At 39.2% G+C, this 19,201-nt stretch overlaps 1 protein-coding gene across 4 annotated transcripts in view; it reads right to left on the reverse strand.

Annotated features, from left to right (window-relative positions):
• Nucleotides 1–3,332: 3,332 nt before the first annotated feature.
• Nucleotides 3,333–19,201, reverse strand: part of MFSD6 (major facilitator superfamily domain containing 6) — a 52,137-nt gene continuing 36,268 nt past the window's right edge. For 3 of the 4 annotated variants that reach the window (XM_081143194.1, XM_081143193.1, XM_081143192.1), the window contains exons 4-7: nucleotides 8,861–9,022; nucleotides 7,857–7,955; nucleotides 6,393–6,673; nucleotides 3,333–4,437 (exon numbers count right to left, since the gene is read on the reverse strand). In XM_081143194.1, coding sequence (XP_080999320.1) covers nucleotides 4,186–4,437; nucleotides 6,393–6,673; nucleotides 7,857–7,955; nucleotides 8,861–9,022 — 794 coding nt within the window. In that variant the 3' untranslated portion in view covers nucleotides 3,333–4,185. Of the gene's footprint in view, nucleotides 4,438–4,580; nucleotides 4,606–6,392; nucleotides 6,674–7,856; nucleotides 7,956–8,860; nucleotides 9,023–19,201 lie in introns of all 4 variants that reach the window. The other variant, XM_081143195.1, reaches the window with a different exon arrangement.

A 19,201-nucleotide genomic window follows, 5' to 3' on the forward strand; every position in this document is an offset into this window, starting at 1 on the left:
TTTCTCATATTAGCCAATTCATATAGCCTGTCCATTTAGTGATTCATGGCCAACAATAGAACTAGCATAAGGATAAAACAGTTGAATTGATATGACTAGCAGATTCTCTCTCAGAAGGCAGATCCACAAGGGGTCAAACTGTAGTAAGAACGTTGCTTGGTGAACAGAAAGAGGACAGAGGGCGTCTGCTGTATTATTTGCATGTTTAATGTCATCAGGCCAAGAAGTTTAATGCAACACCCTCCCCCCCCCACAACGGGCTAACCTTACTGAAGTGATGAGACACCCAGCCTGCTGGCAAAGACCACGCCTTTCTTTGTGCAGGCCCTGACACTTTTTCCTGTGATTCTTTTTCTAACCTTTTGGTATTGATCAATATCAGAAACCCTTTCTAGTGGGCATGTTCTTCAGTAAGATATGGTAAAACCTTAAGTCTCCCTCTGGCCTACAAGCCTGGTTGTCTTATGGTAACTTTGCATATTTTTGCTATGATCCCTGCACCTGTTACCTTAATGGGTCACCAGAGATTAGGGATGAGTATGTATTTACCAGGATAAATCTTAGGAGGTGCATTCAGCGGGACAGCTGCTCTTGCTTATTGTTTTAATAATTTGGGGGGATGTTTGTTTTTGGATTTGGTCCATTTTCCAAAAAAGCAGTGATGAAAAGGAGAAAGGGGGAAAGTATTAGTATTTGTTGGAGATCTATCAGGCACTGTACTAGATACTTTCGATGCCTCTTCATCTGAACCTCATAACTACTCTGTAAGATGTTTTAGTATTGTTTCCACTTTACAGTTGAAGAAAGATTCAGAGAAGGTAAGAGAAGGTTGCAGAAGGACATACATAGCTAAAGTGGTAGAATCAGAATTTGAGCCCCAGAGTGTCAGTGCCCACGCCCTTTCTACTTCCTCTATTGCTGTCTTTAAGAACAAAAAAAAAGTTAGTCAAGGAAGTGGCCCCATAGCTAATCCATTCAAGAGATGACTGCATCTGTTGATGTTATACATATGCCAGTCATATGTGCCTTGTAGGTTTGTGTACAGTATATCATGGTCCACAACAGTGCTTCTAAACTAGCTGGGGTGATGGACCAGTCCCCCATGTCCATCACAAACAATAGTTCTGTAAAATACACTAAAAATTAGAAAAATTAAATAATTTTTTAAAAAGACACACCAGATATAAATCCTTCCTGATTTCTGTGGCACTGGTCTTCCGAGTCCCTGCCAACCTCCGGGTCTTCTCTGCCAGGATGTCAAACCAAGTCGCCTCCAGAGTGTGTGGGGTCTGGGACTCACAAGTAACAAAGCAGCTGGATTTGAAGGTGCTGGATTTCCAGGTGTCTGGGAATATCTAGAAATCCTGAATGTAAACACATAAGAGTACCATGCACATGAGGTAGGGGTTCAGAGTAGGGCTGCTTTCTGGTTGTTTGACACCGAAGCAGGAGTGGCCTCCATGCCTCCTGGGGTGGAGGGCGGTCTGGTAGACCTGCGCTGTGGCATCAGGTTTGAGTTAGAATCCTGGCTTTGTGACCTTGGCCCCAGAACTAAGCAGTGTTAGCTCCAGAAACCTCCTATTTAAAGTGGGGACAGTGACAAGGATAAAAGGATCATCTCATCAGCACATGAAGAACCACCCAGTGACTATGGGTGCTGTTCCCTTTTTCCTCGGTTCACTGCTCGACTCCGGATTGGCTGCAAGAAATACTGTGTAAGTAATGGTCCTAGTGCCAGCAGCAGCGCCCGCTCCATCAGTATTGGAGGGACCGCAGATCAGAGGGAAGTGCTTAGCCAACTACCGCTGCACAGGGCCAGTAAAGCAGCTTTCTTCCTATGACTTGTTTAGGCTTTTCATGGGGCTTACTGGCTAATGGAGCTATATGCTTCACAGTCATCTATTATTCTACTTAAGGCTTTGAGTAGTAGTTTAATAATTAGCCGCTAACATCTTTGCATCCACATAAGCTCAGCACTTTGGGTAGTTCCCTTTTTCTACAATCACAGAGGAAAAAGTATGAAATGAGTCATTAAGGCAGTGATTACCAACCTGGGCTTTGTGACACCCCTCGGTATTTCCGGGAAGTCTAAAGAGGGGTTATAAAGTTCTCAAATCAATTTAATTTGAATTCACTTTAATATGTTTTAAAATGGCACTTGGAGGACAGGAAGAAAGGGCACAAAGTCCACAAACCCATGAAAGTGTCTGCTCTAAAAGGCTGGAAATCACTGCATTAGTGAAGCAGCTCTCACAGGCCATGTTTCATAACAAAGTCCTGTTGAATCTGCTCTTATTCACTCCAGGTAAAGGACTTCTATTGGTTTGGCCATTTCTTTATCATTTAAGAAATATTTAAAAATGGTATTTATTTTTATCTCAACATTTCAACTGTGCATTTCCAAAACAGCAGGCTTTTCAAATGAACACATCAGAACTGTAAACACAAGATACAGTGTAAGATTTTGACTGCCTACAGTCAGTTTCACAAATCCACATACTGTACATTCATAGGCGAGGTTCAGCCTGTCACACACTTCTTTATTTCTATAATTACATAAGCATAATAAATACATCTGATTTGTAAAGGTCACTTAAAATGAGTCATGATAATTTATAGTACAGTACGTTTCAGTTCAAGTGCAAAAATAACTATTTGCCTAATTCTGTTTCTTTCCGTTATTTTTGTAAGCTGTGTTTCGTGATGCTAGATATCCAAGCGTGGCATTTCTTCTCCCAGATGCAGTTTTAGGCAGAAGTATGATATCGTGGAGCAGCTCTTACTTTACAGTTGATCCTGTTTAAGCAGTCAGGGTCAGGGTGAAGGGCGGCGCTCTCTCTGAGTCTGTCCTTTTCGTTGCCCTCCTGTGCCCACCCACAGCTATTCCACACACACAGCGTAGCTGACCTTCCCTCCGCTGAAGCAGCGTTCCCTTTCCACAGGCTCCCCAGGCTCCGTTAGCCTCGGCTTTCATGTTTAGCAGCCAGCTTTATGCGCGTCACCCAGACATTGTTCTGACAGTAGCTGTAACATCTTCAGTAGCATACCCACATCTAGCTGTCCAGTGTCTGACTATGTCTTCCCGGGAAAGAATAGACTGAGATTTGTGTCTTCAGTCATTGGGAAGTATAGTTACTTCTTACTGTCCTTTCCAGTCCTGGTTTCCTATTCACTACCTTTTCCCCTCTCACCAAAAAGAGCAAAAACTGGACCCATTATGTAATTTTTAAAAACTGTATCCCTCCCCCAGGCACTTAAATCATATACTGTTATTTGTAAATAGTACTGCTTAATTAAAGAAACCCTTAGGAATTCAGTATTTTTTAAAAAAAAAATTCCATCATCTGAGTAGAGCCTGAATCACTAAAATTGTAAATAGTGACAGAGGCTATTTACAGTATCAGTGTATTTAGTAAACCCCTGTCTGTCAGGCGACAGGATACTGAGTTGGTCGGGTCTATGGAATATTCCCTCCTCTGGTCTCAAAGCCCATTTAAAACAAAAGGCATTTTAAAGCTCAGCCTAGCTTACAGTAGTCAATAACAGCTTTTGCTCAAATAATCAACTGTTTTCATTATATACCATACACATATAAAAATATATTTGCTAGAGATATGCCACGTTTCTGATGAAACTTTTTCCTTTTTTTTTTTTAAACAAAAGCATATATTCTTTTATCTGCTTACTGTATTTTTTAAATCGGACAATTTTTAAATGGTTCTCTTTAAGAGAAACAGAATTATAGGTGTATTGTTTCTTCCCAGTTTGCATTAAGAACCAAATAATTAGAATAAATAATCAGAAGAGGGAAATTATGTCAGCACTCACCTCGAAACACTTTCTTTCCCTCCACTTACTTAGTGTAACTGCTAGCTTCAACTCTTACTGCCCTGGCAGAGAGGTCCTGTAGTCCTTAAACTAACCAACCAAAGAACGGAAAGTCCTCGCTGAATTCCATTTTCTCCTGTGATTCCAGTGGGATTATGGAATTTTAACTCTTTCTGCCAATATGTACTGTAGCTACTATGTGTGTATGTTTTCCATGTTAATGGGTTCAGATATTTAGAAGCGTGTATGTGGTGCGATGCTCCTCAAGGTGAGGCGTGTGCTGGGTTCGGGACACCTCTCCATCTGTCCTGGCAGAGGAGCCCAGTTCCATGCAGGGTGTGAGACGAGCAGGCCCCCTCAGTGTCCCCTAGTGGCAGGCTGAGCCTGCTGGTCCTCACTCTCCTTTGCATTCTGGCCCTCACTCTCCTTTGCATGCTGGTCCACACTCTCCTTTGCATGCTGGTCCACGCTGGGGTGAGCAGAGCTGCTCTGCGTCTGAGATGTTGCTGTTTGAGGGGATGGCTGGTTTCTAGATGAGTCGGAATGAATCTCACTTGGGACAGGCCGGGCTCCACCAGCTGGAGAATCTCCCCGATTCTCACTGGTCCCCTGGAAGGAAAAAAAATGGGAGATGGCTCATGGTCAGCGCTAGCAAACTAACCCATCATCTTTTACAGGAAACACTGGGAGATCATCCTCAAGTGACTACTTCAGGGAACAGGTAATAGAGGAAAAAGGGTAGAATGTCTTACCTTTCATCTCTTTTCCTATGTGCAACTGCCAAAGCCGCATGAAAAACACAAACACTATAAGCAGACATATCTTGTGGATAGAGGAACATTACTATCAAAATGCCTGTTACTACTAGGAATAATACAATTTACATCAGCAAATATTTACGAAGCTCCCACCAGCCATCGTGGCTAGTCACTGGGCAAGCGGCACAGAACTGAAACTCAGGCCACTTGCTGGGACCACAGAATTCAGCAGTTGGAAGGCACCTTGTCTAAAAGGAAGTAAGGCATTTTCAGTCTCAGAGACGGCCAGGAAAACAATGTCCTGCAATTTAGAGTCCTATATATACTTGGGATTTATAGGTATACACTAAAAGTTAAATAAGACATAACATTCACATAAAAAAAGGGAATGTAAACAAGCATGTAACAAACTGTAAGTAACTGAGTCCACACTCGCTCTAGCACATCACCCATAGCATGTCTGTAAATGCCACACTGCTACCTTCCATGCCACACTCCTGATTTTTACAAATCAGGACACACTTTTAAAAACAAACAAACAGGTTTTCCTCTGAATTAATACCTATCACTTCAAATAGCTGAACACCAAAAAATACAAACAACTATTTCTGTGATTGATTCTAAAATGAAAAAAAAATCTTAATAATGGCTTCTTCATAAGACTGAGCCATACTAGCCAGTTTTTATTAACATATAATCTTAACATACCAGAAAAAAATTTAATGATACTTAAGCCTCAGAGGCTTCTGTGAAAATGATGAGTGGTACCCAAAGTAATGAAAACACTGCTGTTCAAGCAGAAGGTATCCTTTCTCCTGCTTCACCTCCTGCTTTACATCTCGTATACGTCCCCTCACCCGACACTTTCCTTCCTAAGAGGATTTGTGTGTTTATTATCTTAATAAGTAGGATCATGCACAGACCAGAATGCATTATGGTTATCAATGAAGAATGAGGTTTGGTTTAAATTATAAAAATATACGTTTACAAAGTTGTGATAAAGGTAGTTCAAATTTTCTAAAAAGGAAGTTACCCAAATTACTCTTTAAGTCTTTCCCCTTTATTGTTTTTCCTGTGTGTCCTCTAAAGCTACTCTAGATACAGAGCTGACATGACACAAAGTAAAAGGGAGTGATTAACATAAACACAGGGAAGTGGGCTCATTACTTTGGCCAAACTGTTCATAGAAGTGACACTTAATCATTTTCCAAAGGCAGTATATAGCTTCAGTTGTAATTGCCCACAGTTTTATCAACCTGATTTGACTTTACTCAGGAGAGATCATACCTCCAAGGATAAGAAAAATCTCACATTTTATCTTTTATGTGAGGCCACCAGCAAAACTACACTTCCACTGAATTAAATTTCCTTATCAGACTCATACAAAGACTCAGTGTATTCATTAATTCATCAGATATGATTTAAGATCATATTATTTACACTGCGCCCACTAGAATTTTAGAATTACAGAGATTAATTTCCCCCAAAGCAAAAGACATATATCCTCACTACAACTGGTATCCATCAATACTGAAAATTTAAGGAAATCTACAAAATCAGAAGAAGATGTTTCCTTTCTTTCAAGAAGTACTGTCTTCTCTGTGAAGCCTTCCTGTACTCCATAAGGCAGAATTTTCCCTCTATGGGACGTTGTACACAGCTCTACAATGCACTTGCTACAGAGTACTGAAATTATCTGTCTACATGTCTGTATCCCCCACCAGACCTTCCATAATCTTGTTGAGTGAATAACTGAATAATTAAAAGACTGAGCCCACTTCAGGTAGGCCAGCAGAGGAAGTTTACCTGCAAAGGCTGGATCTCAGAAGCATGGTTTTCTCTTGTTAGCTGCATCATCTCTTTAATTTGGTAGAGTGCGTAGACGAAGGTCACCCAGGGAGAGGAGCTGACTCCCCAGGCTGGCTTGTTCACATCCTCCTGTTCTTCCTGGTGCTTGGTTTTCCTGGGAGGAAGTCTAGGCTCAATACGTGGCATGACGTCTTCTGTCTGCTGCTGTACCAAGTCGATGGTTGCTATGGGAACAGGACTTGATGGAACAGGAATCCTTTCTGCCAACATTGTCTTGTCTGGAGAGAAAATCATGTTTAAATCATTTTTCAGAGTTTTCTACATATTTAAACAAACATAAAAATAAATGGACAATCCCATAAGCCCATTCTACCATGCTTGGCGACATTAATAAATTGCTGTACACTAAAGGCTGCTTCTTTACTTGGTGTAGTTCTGAGCAAATGAACATGAGGTTTATCTTCCAGGGTCTCCTTATAGGGCTTAATAGACATTAACTTCTATTTACTTATGAAATGTATTGTTCATTTAACTTAATATAACATTTGTGGGGCATAGGTTATAGTGAATAGTGCCTAAGGCCCACTTATAGGATTGAGATTTTAAAGATAAGCATCAAAACAGAAAAAGCCGTGTGAGAGCTATTTTTATTGGCCTCTTACTGAAGGCATGGAAATTAAGCTGTGTAAGAGATATGATCCAGTTAAGATCATAAAAGAACAAGAGAAAAACTAGTGTCGGTCTTTCTTTCTGAATATCTTGTTGAAATTAAAATCTGTCTCTGGAGTTTCTATAACAATCTAGTTTTCCTAACAAAAGCACCCCAGGTACTTGAAGCAATCACCACTCACAGGATAGAATACAAAAGAAGATGAGCCCTTTCTGGGACCTAAGAGCTAAGCAGGAATATTTCCATTCTACTGGTAGGCCTTCATTAAAAAAAAAAAAAAAAGTTGATTTAAAAAAGTTGAAAATGTGTTCTCATCTAAACATTATAGTTGATGTAATTTTCTTTCTATATAACAGTTTTAATGAAGGCCATACCTAATTGAGGGAAAACTTCAAAGTTAAGGTTTAGACATTTTTTTTCAAAGGAAGATAAAGTCATAGAGATAATATTACTTCCTCTCCCTAGTAGGAAAGTTACTGTATAGCCTTATATCTATTGATTTAAATTTGAAATACCTTTAGAATAGTAGAGAAATTTAAAACCAACACTTCCAATACACCAAAACAAAAACAAGAATATCCCAAGCTACTTAAGATGATCGATACTCTTTTCAACACAGTAGGTAGCTTCTCTCCATCAACGGTACACAGGAGTCGACTGACACGCCACTGAGACAATCTAGCCAAGCAGGGCTACTGTACACTGTTGCCCCCTCTGGGTTTCTGAGGGTGTGTGTGGAATTCCCCACGGCTTCAACCTTTAGAACCACTAGGAAGACTGGACATGTCTACCTTCGTCCTCATCTGGCACCGCCAGCCACTGGATCAGGGCAAAGAGCAGGAGGATCACCAGGCAGGCCATGCCAATTCCTCGGAAGGTTGCAGCAGCCCCTGTGAAAACAAGCAGCGCTCTGCAGGGTGAGTCCACGAAGGGCAGGCAGCCCTCCTCCAGAACTGTCCATGTCCCAAGTTCAGGGCAAGGCAGCAGGGCTTGGGGGGAACCAGAACATGGCAAGCGGCCATCAGCTTCACACAGTGGGAAACACACAGGGCTCGGTAGGTGTCAGGAGACCCAGGGGCTGGTACTGGATCTGCCATTGGTCAAATTTTAAAACTGCATTTGTAAACAATTCTCTCTCAGTGCCTTTCACCGTAAAATTCAGTGGCGCTCTCTTCTTCATAAAGACCATTTACCTAACAAACAGCCCTGTAGTTGGAGCTCAAATAGCGCTATAAACTCAGACATCCAAGGGCCCACCTTCCACAGATAACTGAGCAGTGAAGATCCTAGAACAAAATAATCCCATCTTCACCCAGCCCCTGTATTTCCAATAAGGGAGATCTGACAGGGCAGACAGACTGTGCTGTCACAGATGTAGTGACATTACCAAAGTCAGCATATAGTTAGGTTTTTCTGGTTCAGAATCTCCTAATGGAATAATAATGATGGATTTCCTTCCCTGTAACATTATAATCAGCAGGTTAGGGTCGCTGGCTTCAAACCGACAGCACATGTGCTTATTCATTTGTTTGGCTCCTTTGAGGTATCTGTGTAGCATCTCACTGAGCTGTTTGTCAGAGAAGTGTGCACAGTTACAGGCCAGCTCTAACCATCTCAATGACTTAAGCACACTGCTTTACAATTATGACGACCATGAAAGCTAGGAAGAGAATATGGCTACAGGAGTTTAGGTTCTGTCAATCTCCAGGACTAATTTGAGTGTTTACTGAGGTATTGCTGAAAAATCGTAAGTTTTCATCAAAGAAGAGAGGGGAAAAGAGAAAGCCATTCTTACCAAAATAATTGACTAACACGCCTCCAATCATGGCACCACAACCTCTCCCCAAACCCAGGTGAAGGCCCTGCAGGATGCCCTGAGCAGACGTCCTCAGCTCAGGGGGAACAGCTGCACTGAGATAGGAAATGCAGGCTGCCCAGATGGCCGCATGAGTCACTCCTGCAGAGGAAGAGGAATGGAGGGTTGTCTGAGCAGCACTCCCCAGGTTATTTTTTCAAATATGAGTCACTCATTAAAAAATATATATATACACACACACTTATCTGTAAAAGATACCTTTTATACATAACATAAAATTTACCATTTTAACCATTTTTCAGTGTATAGTTCATGGCATGAAGTACATTCACAATATTGTACAGCCGTCACCACCATCCATCTCTAGAACTTTTTTATATCATCCCAACCTGAAACTCCATATCCATTAAACAATAACTTTCCCCAGGCCCTGAGAGCCACTATTCTACTTTCTGTCTCTATGAATCTGAGTATTCTAGGTACCTCATATAAGTGGAACCAAACAGTATTTGTCCTGTCTGGTTTATTTCACTTAGCATAATGTCTTCAAAGTTCATCCATGTTGTAATATGTGTCCGAATGTCCTTCCTTTTTAAGGCTAATTATTCCATTGTATGTGGAAAACACATTTTGTTTATCCATTCATCCATTGATGGACATTTGGGTTGTTTCCACATTTTGGCTACTATTGCTAATGCTACTGCTATGAACACTGGTGTGCAAGTATCTGTTTGAGTTTGCTCACAATTCTTTTGGGTGTATCCCTAGAAATGGAATTACTAGGTCATATGGGTATTAATATATTTAAAACTCTGAGGAACTGCCTGTTTTCCACAATAGCTGCACCATTTTACATTCCCACCAGAAATGCACAAAAGTTCCAGTTTCTCCACGTCATCACCAGTACCTGTTATTTTTGGTGTTTTTCATAATACCAATTCTAATGGGTATAACAGATATCTCACTGTGCTTTTGATTTGCATTCCTTAATGACCAGTGAGGTTGAGTATATTTTACTTTATTTTTGTGTTTATTGGACATTTGTATATCTTCTTTGGAGAAATGTGTATTCAAATACTTTGTCCATTTTTTAAATTGGATGTTAGGTTGTTTTGGGGGTTTGGAGGTTTTTTTGCTGTTGAGTTGCAGGAGTTCTTTATATATTGGGCACCTATACTGACATTAAGATTATTCCCAATTTTTTTTCATTATAATTAGCAACATGATTAACACTGTTAGAGACACAGCTTTTTATATATCTTAGATTATTTACATTGGCTATAATTCTACAGGTGAGGTTAACTGTTCAAGAGACATAACAATTTTTATGCCAATTTGTTTTCCAAAAGAGTGTAGAGACCATTTACAATGACTCGTTACCAGTTTAATTGCAGGGAGGGAAGAATAAAGATAACTGGTAGGAAAAAAATTTGGTCATTATGTTAATGTATAGCAACTGCACATTGTCTGAATTTAAATCTTTATTAGAGCCCTGCTTTAAATGTAATAAAAAGATAATGACATGATAGTTTTCATGAATGGAAGGGATTAAAAAATTGTGTGTATAAAATAATACTGAATATAAAAAAAAATTTGTTATCAGGAAAGAAGGTAGAGATATAGTCTTAAAAATTGGAGGGAAAAAATCATGTGGTTCTGCCTAGACTAAGTCATGGACTTGCTCCCTGAAAAATAATCTCATTTGGAGATAATATCATCAGAAACTCTTAACCTATGTTTTGGAAAATTAAACTAAAAGATTAGTGTAAATTTAAGACTTAATCTGACATTAGTTTGCTTCTGGCCAAAATGTAATTAACAGGGACTGAACTGACCCTCCTTCCTGAAACAACCAAAACCTGGACAAAATATATGAAATAACAGTTCCCAAGATACCGGACATCACCAACAAGGACAGTAATCTCTGAGAAGGGGAAAAAATGAGGAGCCCCTGTTTACTGCCTGGTTAGAGTTTGAAAGCTTCAAACCACTGGGTTGAGGAGATGGAGTTGACAGTCTGCAGAGACCAAGGCAGCTAGAGTTCCAGGAGAGAGCACCAGAGAGGAGAGAGCTTCAGAGAGAAACTCCAGAGACCTGCAGATGGTTTCCCTTAAATATTCAGCAGAGTACTACACTACTAATCAGCAAAAGCATTGTAGAAACTCTGCAAAGCCAGGGAAAGAGCACTCAGAAGCATTACAGAAACAGTACTCAGAATCCATACCGGGCCAGGAATAGTACTGGTTTCACCAGCCAAACTGGAAAAACTCGATTGCTGGGATTGATAGAGTACTCAGGACAGCCTGGTGTTAGTATTATGAAAGAATTAGCCCTAGTCTAAACACTGCTCTGGTTTAAAAAGCAGGCTCTAAAGGATCATACTGTTTCTAAGTAATTTAGCTGTGTCCCAGAACAAAGTTCAAGAGTATAAGACTACAAATATATCCAGCACCCAACAAGGTAAAAATTCACAATGTCTGGCAAACAATCAAATTACCAGGGATGATTTTACTTAAGTAGATCCATAATGGAATAAACACTATTTTTACTGGTCATGTTAGATTATATGACCTATAGTTAACAGAAAAACATCAAAATAGTTTCTCTTAGGCTTATATATGTTTCAGCAATCATTTCAACTAGGTTATTTTTTTAAACTAGAAATATGGACTAGATGATTAGAGGAAGTATGCACACTTATGTAATTTACACATAAATCAAATAAAATATTTGCTTTATCTGGCTAAACAATTTCAGTGCCCTAGCTAATGCTGACTTTCTCAGAACTGAATAATGCCTGTATAGAATCTTAATTATAAAAGTTGACACAGTACTATTATTAAATATATTATTAAAGGTGCTGTCAACTCCATTTCTTTTTCAGATACACATATTTTTACATTAACAACACTAAGGAAAAACTGAAAAATATTCCAAGAAATAAAATGAATTTATTCAAAATTAATTTAGATTCAACAGTAACATCCAACAGAGCTTTTGGAAATCATTTCTTAAAGACAAATCATCAAAGACCTGAAACCACATCAAATGGCTGTAAATAAACTTTAATGGTACCGCCAAATTTATTGTATCCACGTTTGAGCAATCAATTGCAGGATTTACAAGTAGAGAAAGATGGGCCTATGTATTTATACAACCAAAAAAAAATAACAAATATGTTTTTGCTATAATTTTAGATCAAATATAATTCTGGCAGTTATTCTCTTAAGTGTGAAGGCTTGGGCACGCACAAAATCTTCCAATAATAGGGTTTCTTTCTTTCTTTCTTTCTTTCTTTCTTTCTTTCTTTCTTTCTCTCTTTCTTTCTTTCTCTCTCTCTCTCTCTCTCTCTCTCTCTCTCTCTCTCCTTTCTTTCTTTCTTTCTTTCTTTCTTTCTTTCTTTCTTTCTTTCTTTCTTTCTTTCTTTCTTTCTTTCTTTCTTTCTTTCTTTCTTTCTTTCTTTCTTTCTTTCTTTCTTTCTTTCTTTCTTTCTTTCTTTCTTTCTTTCTTTCTTTCTTTCTTTCTTTCTTTCTTTCTTTCTTTCTTTCTTTCTTTCTTTCTTTCTTTCTTTCTTTAATTCTAAGAGTTTTCCAAAACTTTGAGACTTCTAAGATAATTAGTCTTTCCAGCAGGGTAACTTCTGTCAGGATACTTTTAAACTATTCTTAGAATTTGTTGGTTGGCATTAAGTGGCAAATATAAAGGATTCTCTATAGTTAAGACTGCTAGAGTTTCCTTAGTGCTTTTCTGAGACTGATTAGATAATGGGAACTACATTCTGTAAAGCAGCTCATGTAGTAAAGCATACAGTAAAAAACATTTTCTCTGGTACTAAAAGTAGACAGATGAAAGCCACTCTGCCTGTATACACCAACATTTTCCAAAGCAGATGTAGAATTTAAATTGGCTTCTCTGAAACACCTTGTTTCAAAATGTCATGTAAATGGAAGAATCCATGTCGTTTCATTGAAAAGAAACTAGCAAAACTAAGCAATCCACAAGAGGTGATTGGGTTGGTAACATCACCTTTGTACACAAAAGACAACTGTAGAATTATGGTTCTTGTTCTTAAACTTGAATATGCAACCTTCTAGTAATCATGTTAATAATCTGAAACTCTGGCCAATGTTTTTACTACAGTGTGTTCTGGTCCTCTAATTTTAAAATAATAAAAAAGCAATCTAGAAATTTAAAACCCTCCACCATTTTACCTATTTGTAAGACAAGAAAGGAAGTCTTGATAATTGTGCTACCTAAAACAACTGTCCTCTAAAATTTTGTGGGTCAAATGTATCATAAGCTGGGAAAAGAAAATGCTTCTACTTTCTTTACTTGTTATTAGAGAACTGTGAAAAAGTAGTAGACAACTGTTCTCCATTTGATGAAATAAATGAGCAAATTTATTCACTGGCATGGGTAAATGTGTTTACACTGGAGCTACAATTTTTTAAACCTTTTAGTATGAGATAACTAAGTTGGTGGATCAAACAGTAAGAATAAAAAGATGTTACCTTCCCCACCTCTCCACACACACACTGACAGCAGTAACAAAGGCACACAAATGGACTCTCCGGGCAGTATGTGTTAACCCTTCCGTGGCTACTTGTCACAAAGCTACTAATATTTGTGAGTGATCATTCAATACCATCTCATATAAATAGGTGCTTCATAAGTATGTTTGAGTGACAATTCAATGACTGACTCTCAAGGACCACACAGGTCACAGAAACTTAGATCCTCAGTCCTTCCTTACCATGACTGGGTTTCTCAGGATTATCTTCAACACCTAACAGAAACGTAGAGGTATCTTCATACCACCTACTGCCAAAGACCTTCACTGTTTGGGGACACACTAACATGTGAATAACCTAGAACCACTAGAAATAATTATGATTACCGTCAAGTGTTTTTCATTAATAATATTGCTGCATCTTAATCTAAGAGGAACTGTGCTGTGTTTTACACAGATTATCCCATTTATTCCTCCCAGTAATAGGCACTATTTTTTTCTTCATTTCCCAACAAGGAAACTAAGGCACAGAGAGATTCAAGTCTCTTGTCCAAAGTCACACAGACAACAGGGTAGTAGAACAATATTTGAACCCAAGGTGTGTAAGTTTAGAACTTCAGTGCTTAAATACACTATAAATCCTCATAACAACTACTGAGGATAATCTATAGTAAATGTAACCATCTACTGTGAGAGGTTTTGTTGATAATATCAAACATGCCCAACCATCTATCAATTTTTAAAAATGTATATTCTTAGTACCTTCTTTCCCCCTTCCCTAAAGAGCTCACATCATATATATTATCAATATTTTTTATGCCCCCAAATAACTCTTTACCTTACAATATTCAACACAGGTTTCTGATTCTGTAACATGAATTTCAAGATTGTACAGTCTTGGCCCACAAGAATGCTTTATTGCAATACATGGCGTATAAGAGCAAGAAAAATATCCTTTCTTCCCAAGTTGACAGTTGCTCTTTGTAAAATTCTGCTTGGCTTGGGCAAATCACATCATAATGCCTGGGAGGGGTGAAAACTGACAAAGTACTGATGAACTAGAATTTCTGTTTTGTTTTTCTTGTTCTGTCACAAGCTTCTGCTCACTGAACAAAACATAAGTATCCTTTTAGCACTAGCACACTGAATCAGTTGTGACAAACCCTCTCCACTGATGACCAAAGCCTGCATTTCAATTAGTTCAGTGCACTTCTCAAATGCTGGGATGAAAAACAGCTTCTGAAAGATCAACCTGGTGAAAATCAGTAAGAGACTTAATTTTCCTAAAAACAAACAAAAAGACCTCCATTGGACAGGCAATAAAGGAAGGAGTCTGTATGAGTTAAGGTAATTCTAGCTATTGTAACAGATAAACATTAGAATCTAGTGGTTTCACACATTAGATGTTTTCTTGCTCACATAAAGTGTAATGGGCAGGAGACAGGGTGAGTAGCATCTCTGCTCCTTATAGTCATTCAGGGACCCAGGCTGCAGAGACTCCACCATTTTCAGCGCCTGGGTACCCTAGGCACCAATATCCAGCTGGCAGAGGAGGGAGGAGAGGAAGGCACATGGGAACATTTATGAGCTGGGTTTAGAAGTGACACGTCATTTCTGCTCACATTCCATTTCTGCAGAATCAGTCATGTGGTCATATCTAATTGCAGTGGAGACCAGGAAATAGAATCTGGTGTGTGTTTGTCCGTGAAAAAGAGGAAAGAGCAGGTTAACAGCAAGCCAATATATACGCCAAAGTCAGGGCCACCAACAGCAATGGACCTTCCAAAAGTAGCAGGGGACCCTACCAAGAGCAGTGGACCTTGCAGCAGCTGCATGAACCTTCTGTGTCACGTAGAAGAGACTTTATATAAGACATACAACAATTTTGTTGCAGTCCAACATCCACCACTGTTACAGCACTGCAAGCATCTCCTTCATGCATTCATTCAACAGCCCTTGTTGAGCCCTGCTCTGCTCTAAGAATATGACGATATACAAAACACATCCCTAGCCACCATGGGGCTTATAGCCGGACGGGTGACAGGGGGCAGGATTTACATGGAGGAGCAGAGTGAGCTCCTTGAGGAGAACAAACATAGCACCTAGCACAGGGCTTGACATGTAATGACAGCTGAGCAAAAGAATGGTGAAATGAAACTAAGGCATGGTCTGCATGTTGGGATATGAGGAAGAAAGCACTTGTGGATAAGAGGTACCCTGGGTAAGGTTGGAGAAAATACCCAAATCTCATGTATGAGTAAAAATAGACAGAGGAAATAAAGCTTCTATAAGCTTCACCTTGCAAGTTTAAAAAAAAAAAAGTTGCTTTAAAAAGTCTGTAATGATGATACATTTTGGGGGCTCTCATGAATTCTGCATACTGGCAGTATGCCTTTGGCATACCTTAAAGCAGGTTTTAGGAGACTACCACCTGAAACTGACTGTGCTTACTGTCAAAACCTGGCCACAATGATTCTTCATGATCAGTTTTTCCCATCAAGTCACATATGAGGACTGATTTGATATCAAATCCAGTTAAACTTTCATTTCCCCAGTGATAACTTTAAGAACAGTGTGCACTGACTAGTCATTTATGGCCAGGCTTTTAATGAATAATTGCAATTTAACCTCTTAGAGCAGAATCTTCTAAATTATACAGGGTTGGGCAAAAGTGGGTTTATACTTGTGAGTATACAAAACAGTTTTTATTCTTGTATTACTATTTATTAATTATTGTATTGTTTTCTATACGAACAACTGTAAACCTACTTTCCCCCCACCCTTTATTTCCCTGGTACTGATTTTTATTTATTTATAATTTTTAAAATTTTACCTTTGTTATTTTACATTATTTAACATTTACTGAGGGCTAACTATGTGCCAAGTAATGTGCTAAATAAGTTGCATGGATTAGTTTATTTAATACTCATATCAGTCTATTCCATAGCATAAGAGCTTGAGGTTTAAAGAGATTAAGCATGTTGCCGAAAGACACAGAGCTTTTAGACTGGGGAAATGGAATACAAAATAATCTAATTCAAGCCTAAGCACTTTATAGTTTCCAGATTACAACGTACTTTGGTTTAAGCTGCCTCAGCTAATTGAATAGAATTATAGAATGAGGTAGGAGCATAAGTAAATTATTAAAATACACTGATGTTTTTCAGATGTACAATGGATGGCAGGATGGTATCTTAGGAAAAAGCAATCATATTAAAGGGTCAGCCTTTAAATTTAGCTTTCAAGTTTTCTTCACATATTTATCAGTTTTTGAGATAGAAATTCCTGTATTACTCAAGAGCTTTAAAAATTAGAAAATATCGACTATAGTACGTTTTGCAGGGAACTGTAAATTCAATCAAACAACAAACATTTATAGTATATCTTACTATGTGCATATCTTTTAGAGAATTCAAAAAGTACAAGGTATGGTCTTTGCATTTAAGGGTTAAAACTAAGTCAGGAAGTAAAACTAGTGTTTGTAAAATAAGTGGGCAGCAATTAAGTGCTAAACCATGTGACACAGTCCAGAAGTTTGAGAACAATTCTGAAAAGAGCTAAGTGTAGGATGCAATTGCCTTTTTGAAAAGGATTCTTAGAGCAGAAGACATTTAAAATGAATTCTAAATAGACAAAATAATATCGATTTTGAAGAAAAGTTTATATAAGAACTTTTAGTAAGTTTTAGCATGGGAGTGACAAAGAATAAAATTGCTCTATTACAATTTATAAGACTATTCTGATTAAAAATTAATTTCAACAATAACAGCAATGACTTTCATATGCCAGTTTATCAATTCAAATGCTAAACTTAGACCATCTGTCTAGCTTGCATAGTCACGTGGCAAGCTACTTATGTTTCAAGGGTTAAGCCAGACAGAAAATTTCCAATGGATGGGAACAGACAAATCATGTCTAGAATTTCCACTGTCACAGATAAGGGTGTCATAGTAATCCTTCCACAATTTCTCCATGTTCTTCCAGAAGAAAAACATGGTTCTTACTCAGCTGAATAGGCATACTAAGTGAGAGAGCAAGCTTCATGTCAGTTCAAGCCCTCCTACTGGTGACATTAAAAAAACATCTTTCACCAGAATCTCAACCCAGCCCCCACTGATCCAGCGTCCTGCAGAGGAAGACCTGACATAGGCCTCATTTTCACCCTTCAGTACTGGAGCCATTAATTCAAGCACCTTAAAAGCACCTCTGTAGTTACAGCAACTCCAGTCTGGCCTTACTCAAATATTTTAACAGAAAGAATAATTTCGATTACAGTCTTCTCAAAGTCTTTCAAGGGTTCACAACCAATACCTGCATAGGAAGGCACATAACAAATTTGGGCTTTATTTTTATCAAAAGTGTATATTCCTGACCACAGTCTGGAATGTTTAAACGCTTCTTGTACAAAAGTAAAGGAGAAAATTCTTATGGGCGTTTAAAATGAGATCTTGAGAAATAAATATAAACTATCACATCCCCTCCACTCCACCCAGCAATGCTTTTAGGCACTTAGACACACTGTCTCTTCTTAAAATAAATTATAGGCTCCTTATGGGCATCCCTGCTTCTTTATATGGTGCTACCAGTTGCCTACAGAACAATATATCTGCTGCAAATGGTTGCTTGACTGCTAAAAGATTAAGTCTGCAAAAGAATATTGGCTACTAAATGTGAGAAAGATTCTGGGTAAGAAGCATCCTCATAATTCCCAGCAGCATCCAGCAGTCTAACCTTGATCCCCAAGTAACCTGCACAGCCTCCTTTCTAGGGTCCTAGAGAGGAGAAAACCTGCTTGACCCCCTCCCATCTGCTAATTAGCAGCAACATGGCCTGAGGAAACTAACGCTGAGGATGACCAAGAGCTTCAAGGATGAAGGGTAACGAGGAGTCTTCCTCCCCTAGTCACGCCACACAAAAGGGGAAGAGGCTGGTATTGGGAGATACCGAATGAAGCGCATCTCTCCCCTCCTCCCCTGCGGCTGCCCACTAGGTGGTACTGGTTCTCAGGGTGTTTGGGGACGAGGCAAGGGGAGACAGGACGGAGAGATGAGATAGACCCTCCTGTGTGAAGCTGGCTGAGAATCAGAGTGGAAGTGTGACTGTTCAATGTCAAGACGGTCAACATCATCCATGACAAGCGCCCACATGCCATTCCCCGACTCTCCCCCTCTTCAGACGAGGGCTTTGGTAATCATCTGGCAACAATTCCAGTCAAGGGATAAAGGGGCAGCTAAGAGTGTCCTGTAACTACATCACTCACTGACTGTCATCATCACTTCTTGTCTTTACTGTGTTCTAAGTAGAGGTGCCTTAGGCACAGGGCTTTAAAGCTGCTTGGATAAGCCTTGCAAGGATCCAGACTGGCAAAACAAACCTTTCAGTCTGAAGCATGTGCCTGTGACACAGGATTAATGCCACATGGATGATGTACTGTTTTCTGTGGGGAGGGCGTGGGTCAAACAAAGGCAAGGGATTTTGTTTTTGTTATACAGCCGAAATACTCAGCACTCATTTCTGCCAGGGACTGAAACCATCTCTTCCAGCTTTAGACACAAAGAGCTCTGTGGAACTGGTCACAGGGCCGTCTGTGAGACAAGGAGACTCTTGTTTTTATAGACCCCCCTTTCTACTTGCTTCAGATCAGTAAGTGGGTTTCTGCTGGCACAGGGGAAAATGAAATGAAGCACAGAGGTATAAATTATAGCCTGACACAGGAAGGAGAATTCCTGTTTAGGTTCAGTCCATGGCCAACTCCCTGCACCCGGGATAACCGCCCGGAGGTACATGTAAGTGTTACAGCGCCATGTCCC

The sequence above is a fragment of the Miniopterus schreibersii genome (assembly GCF_964146895.1).
Source record: "Miniopterus schreibersii genome assembly, chromosome: 7".
Classification (NCBI taxonomy): Eukaryota; Metazoa; Chordata; class Mammalia; order Chiroptera; family Miniopteridae; genus Miniopterus; species Miniopterus schreibersii.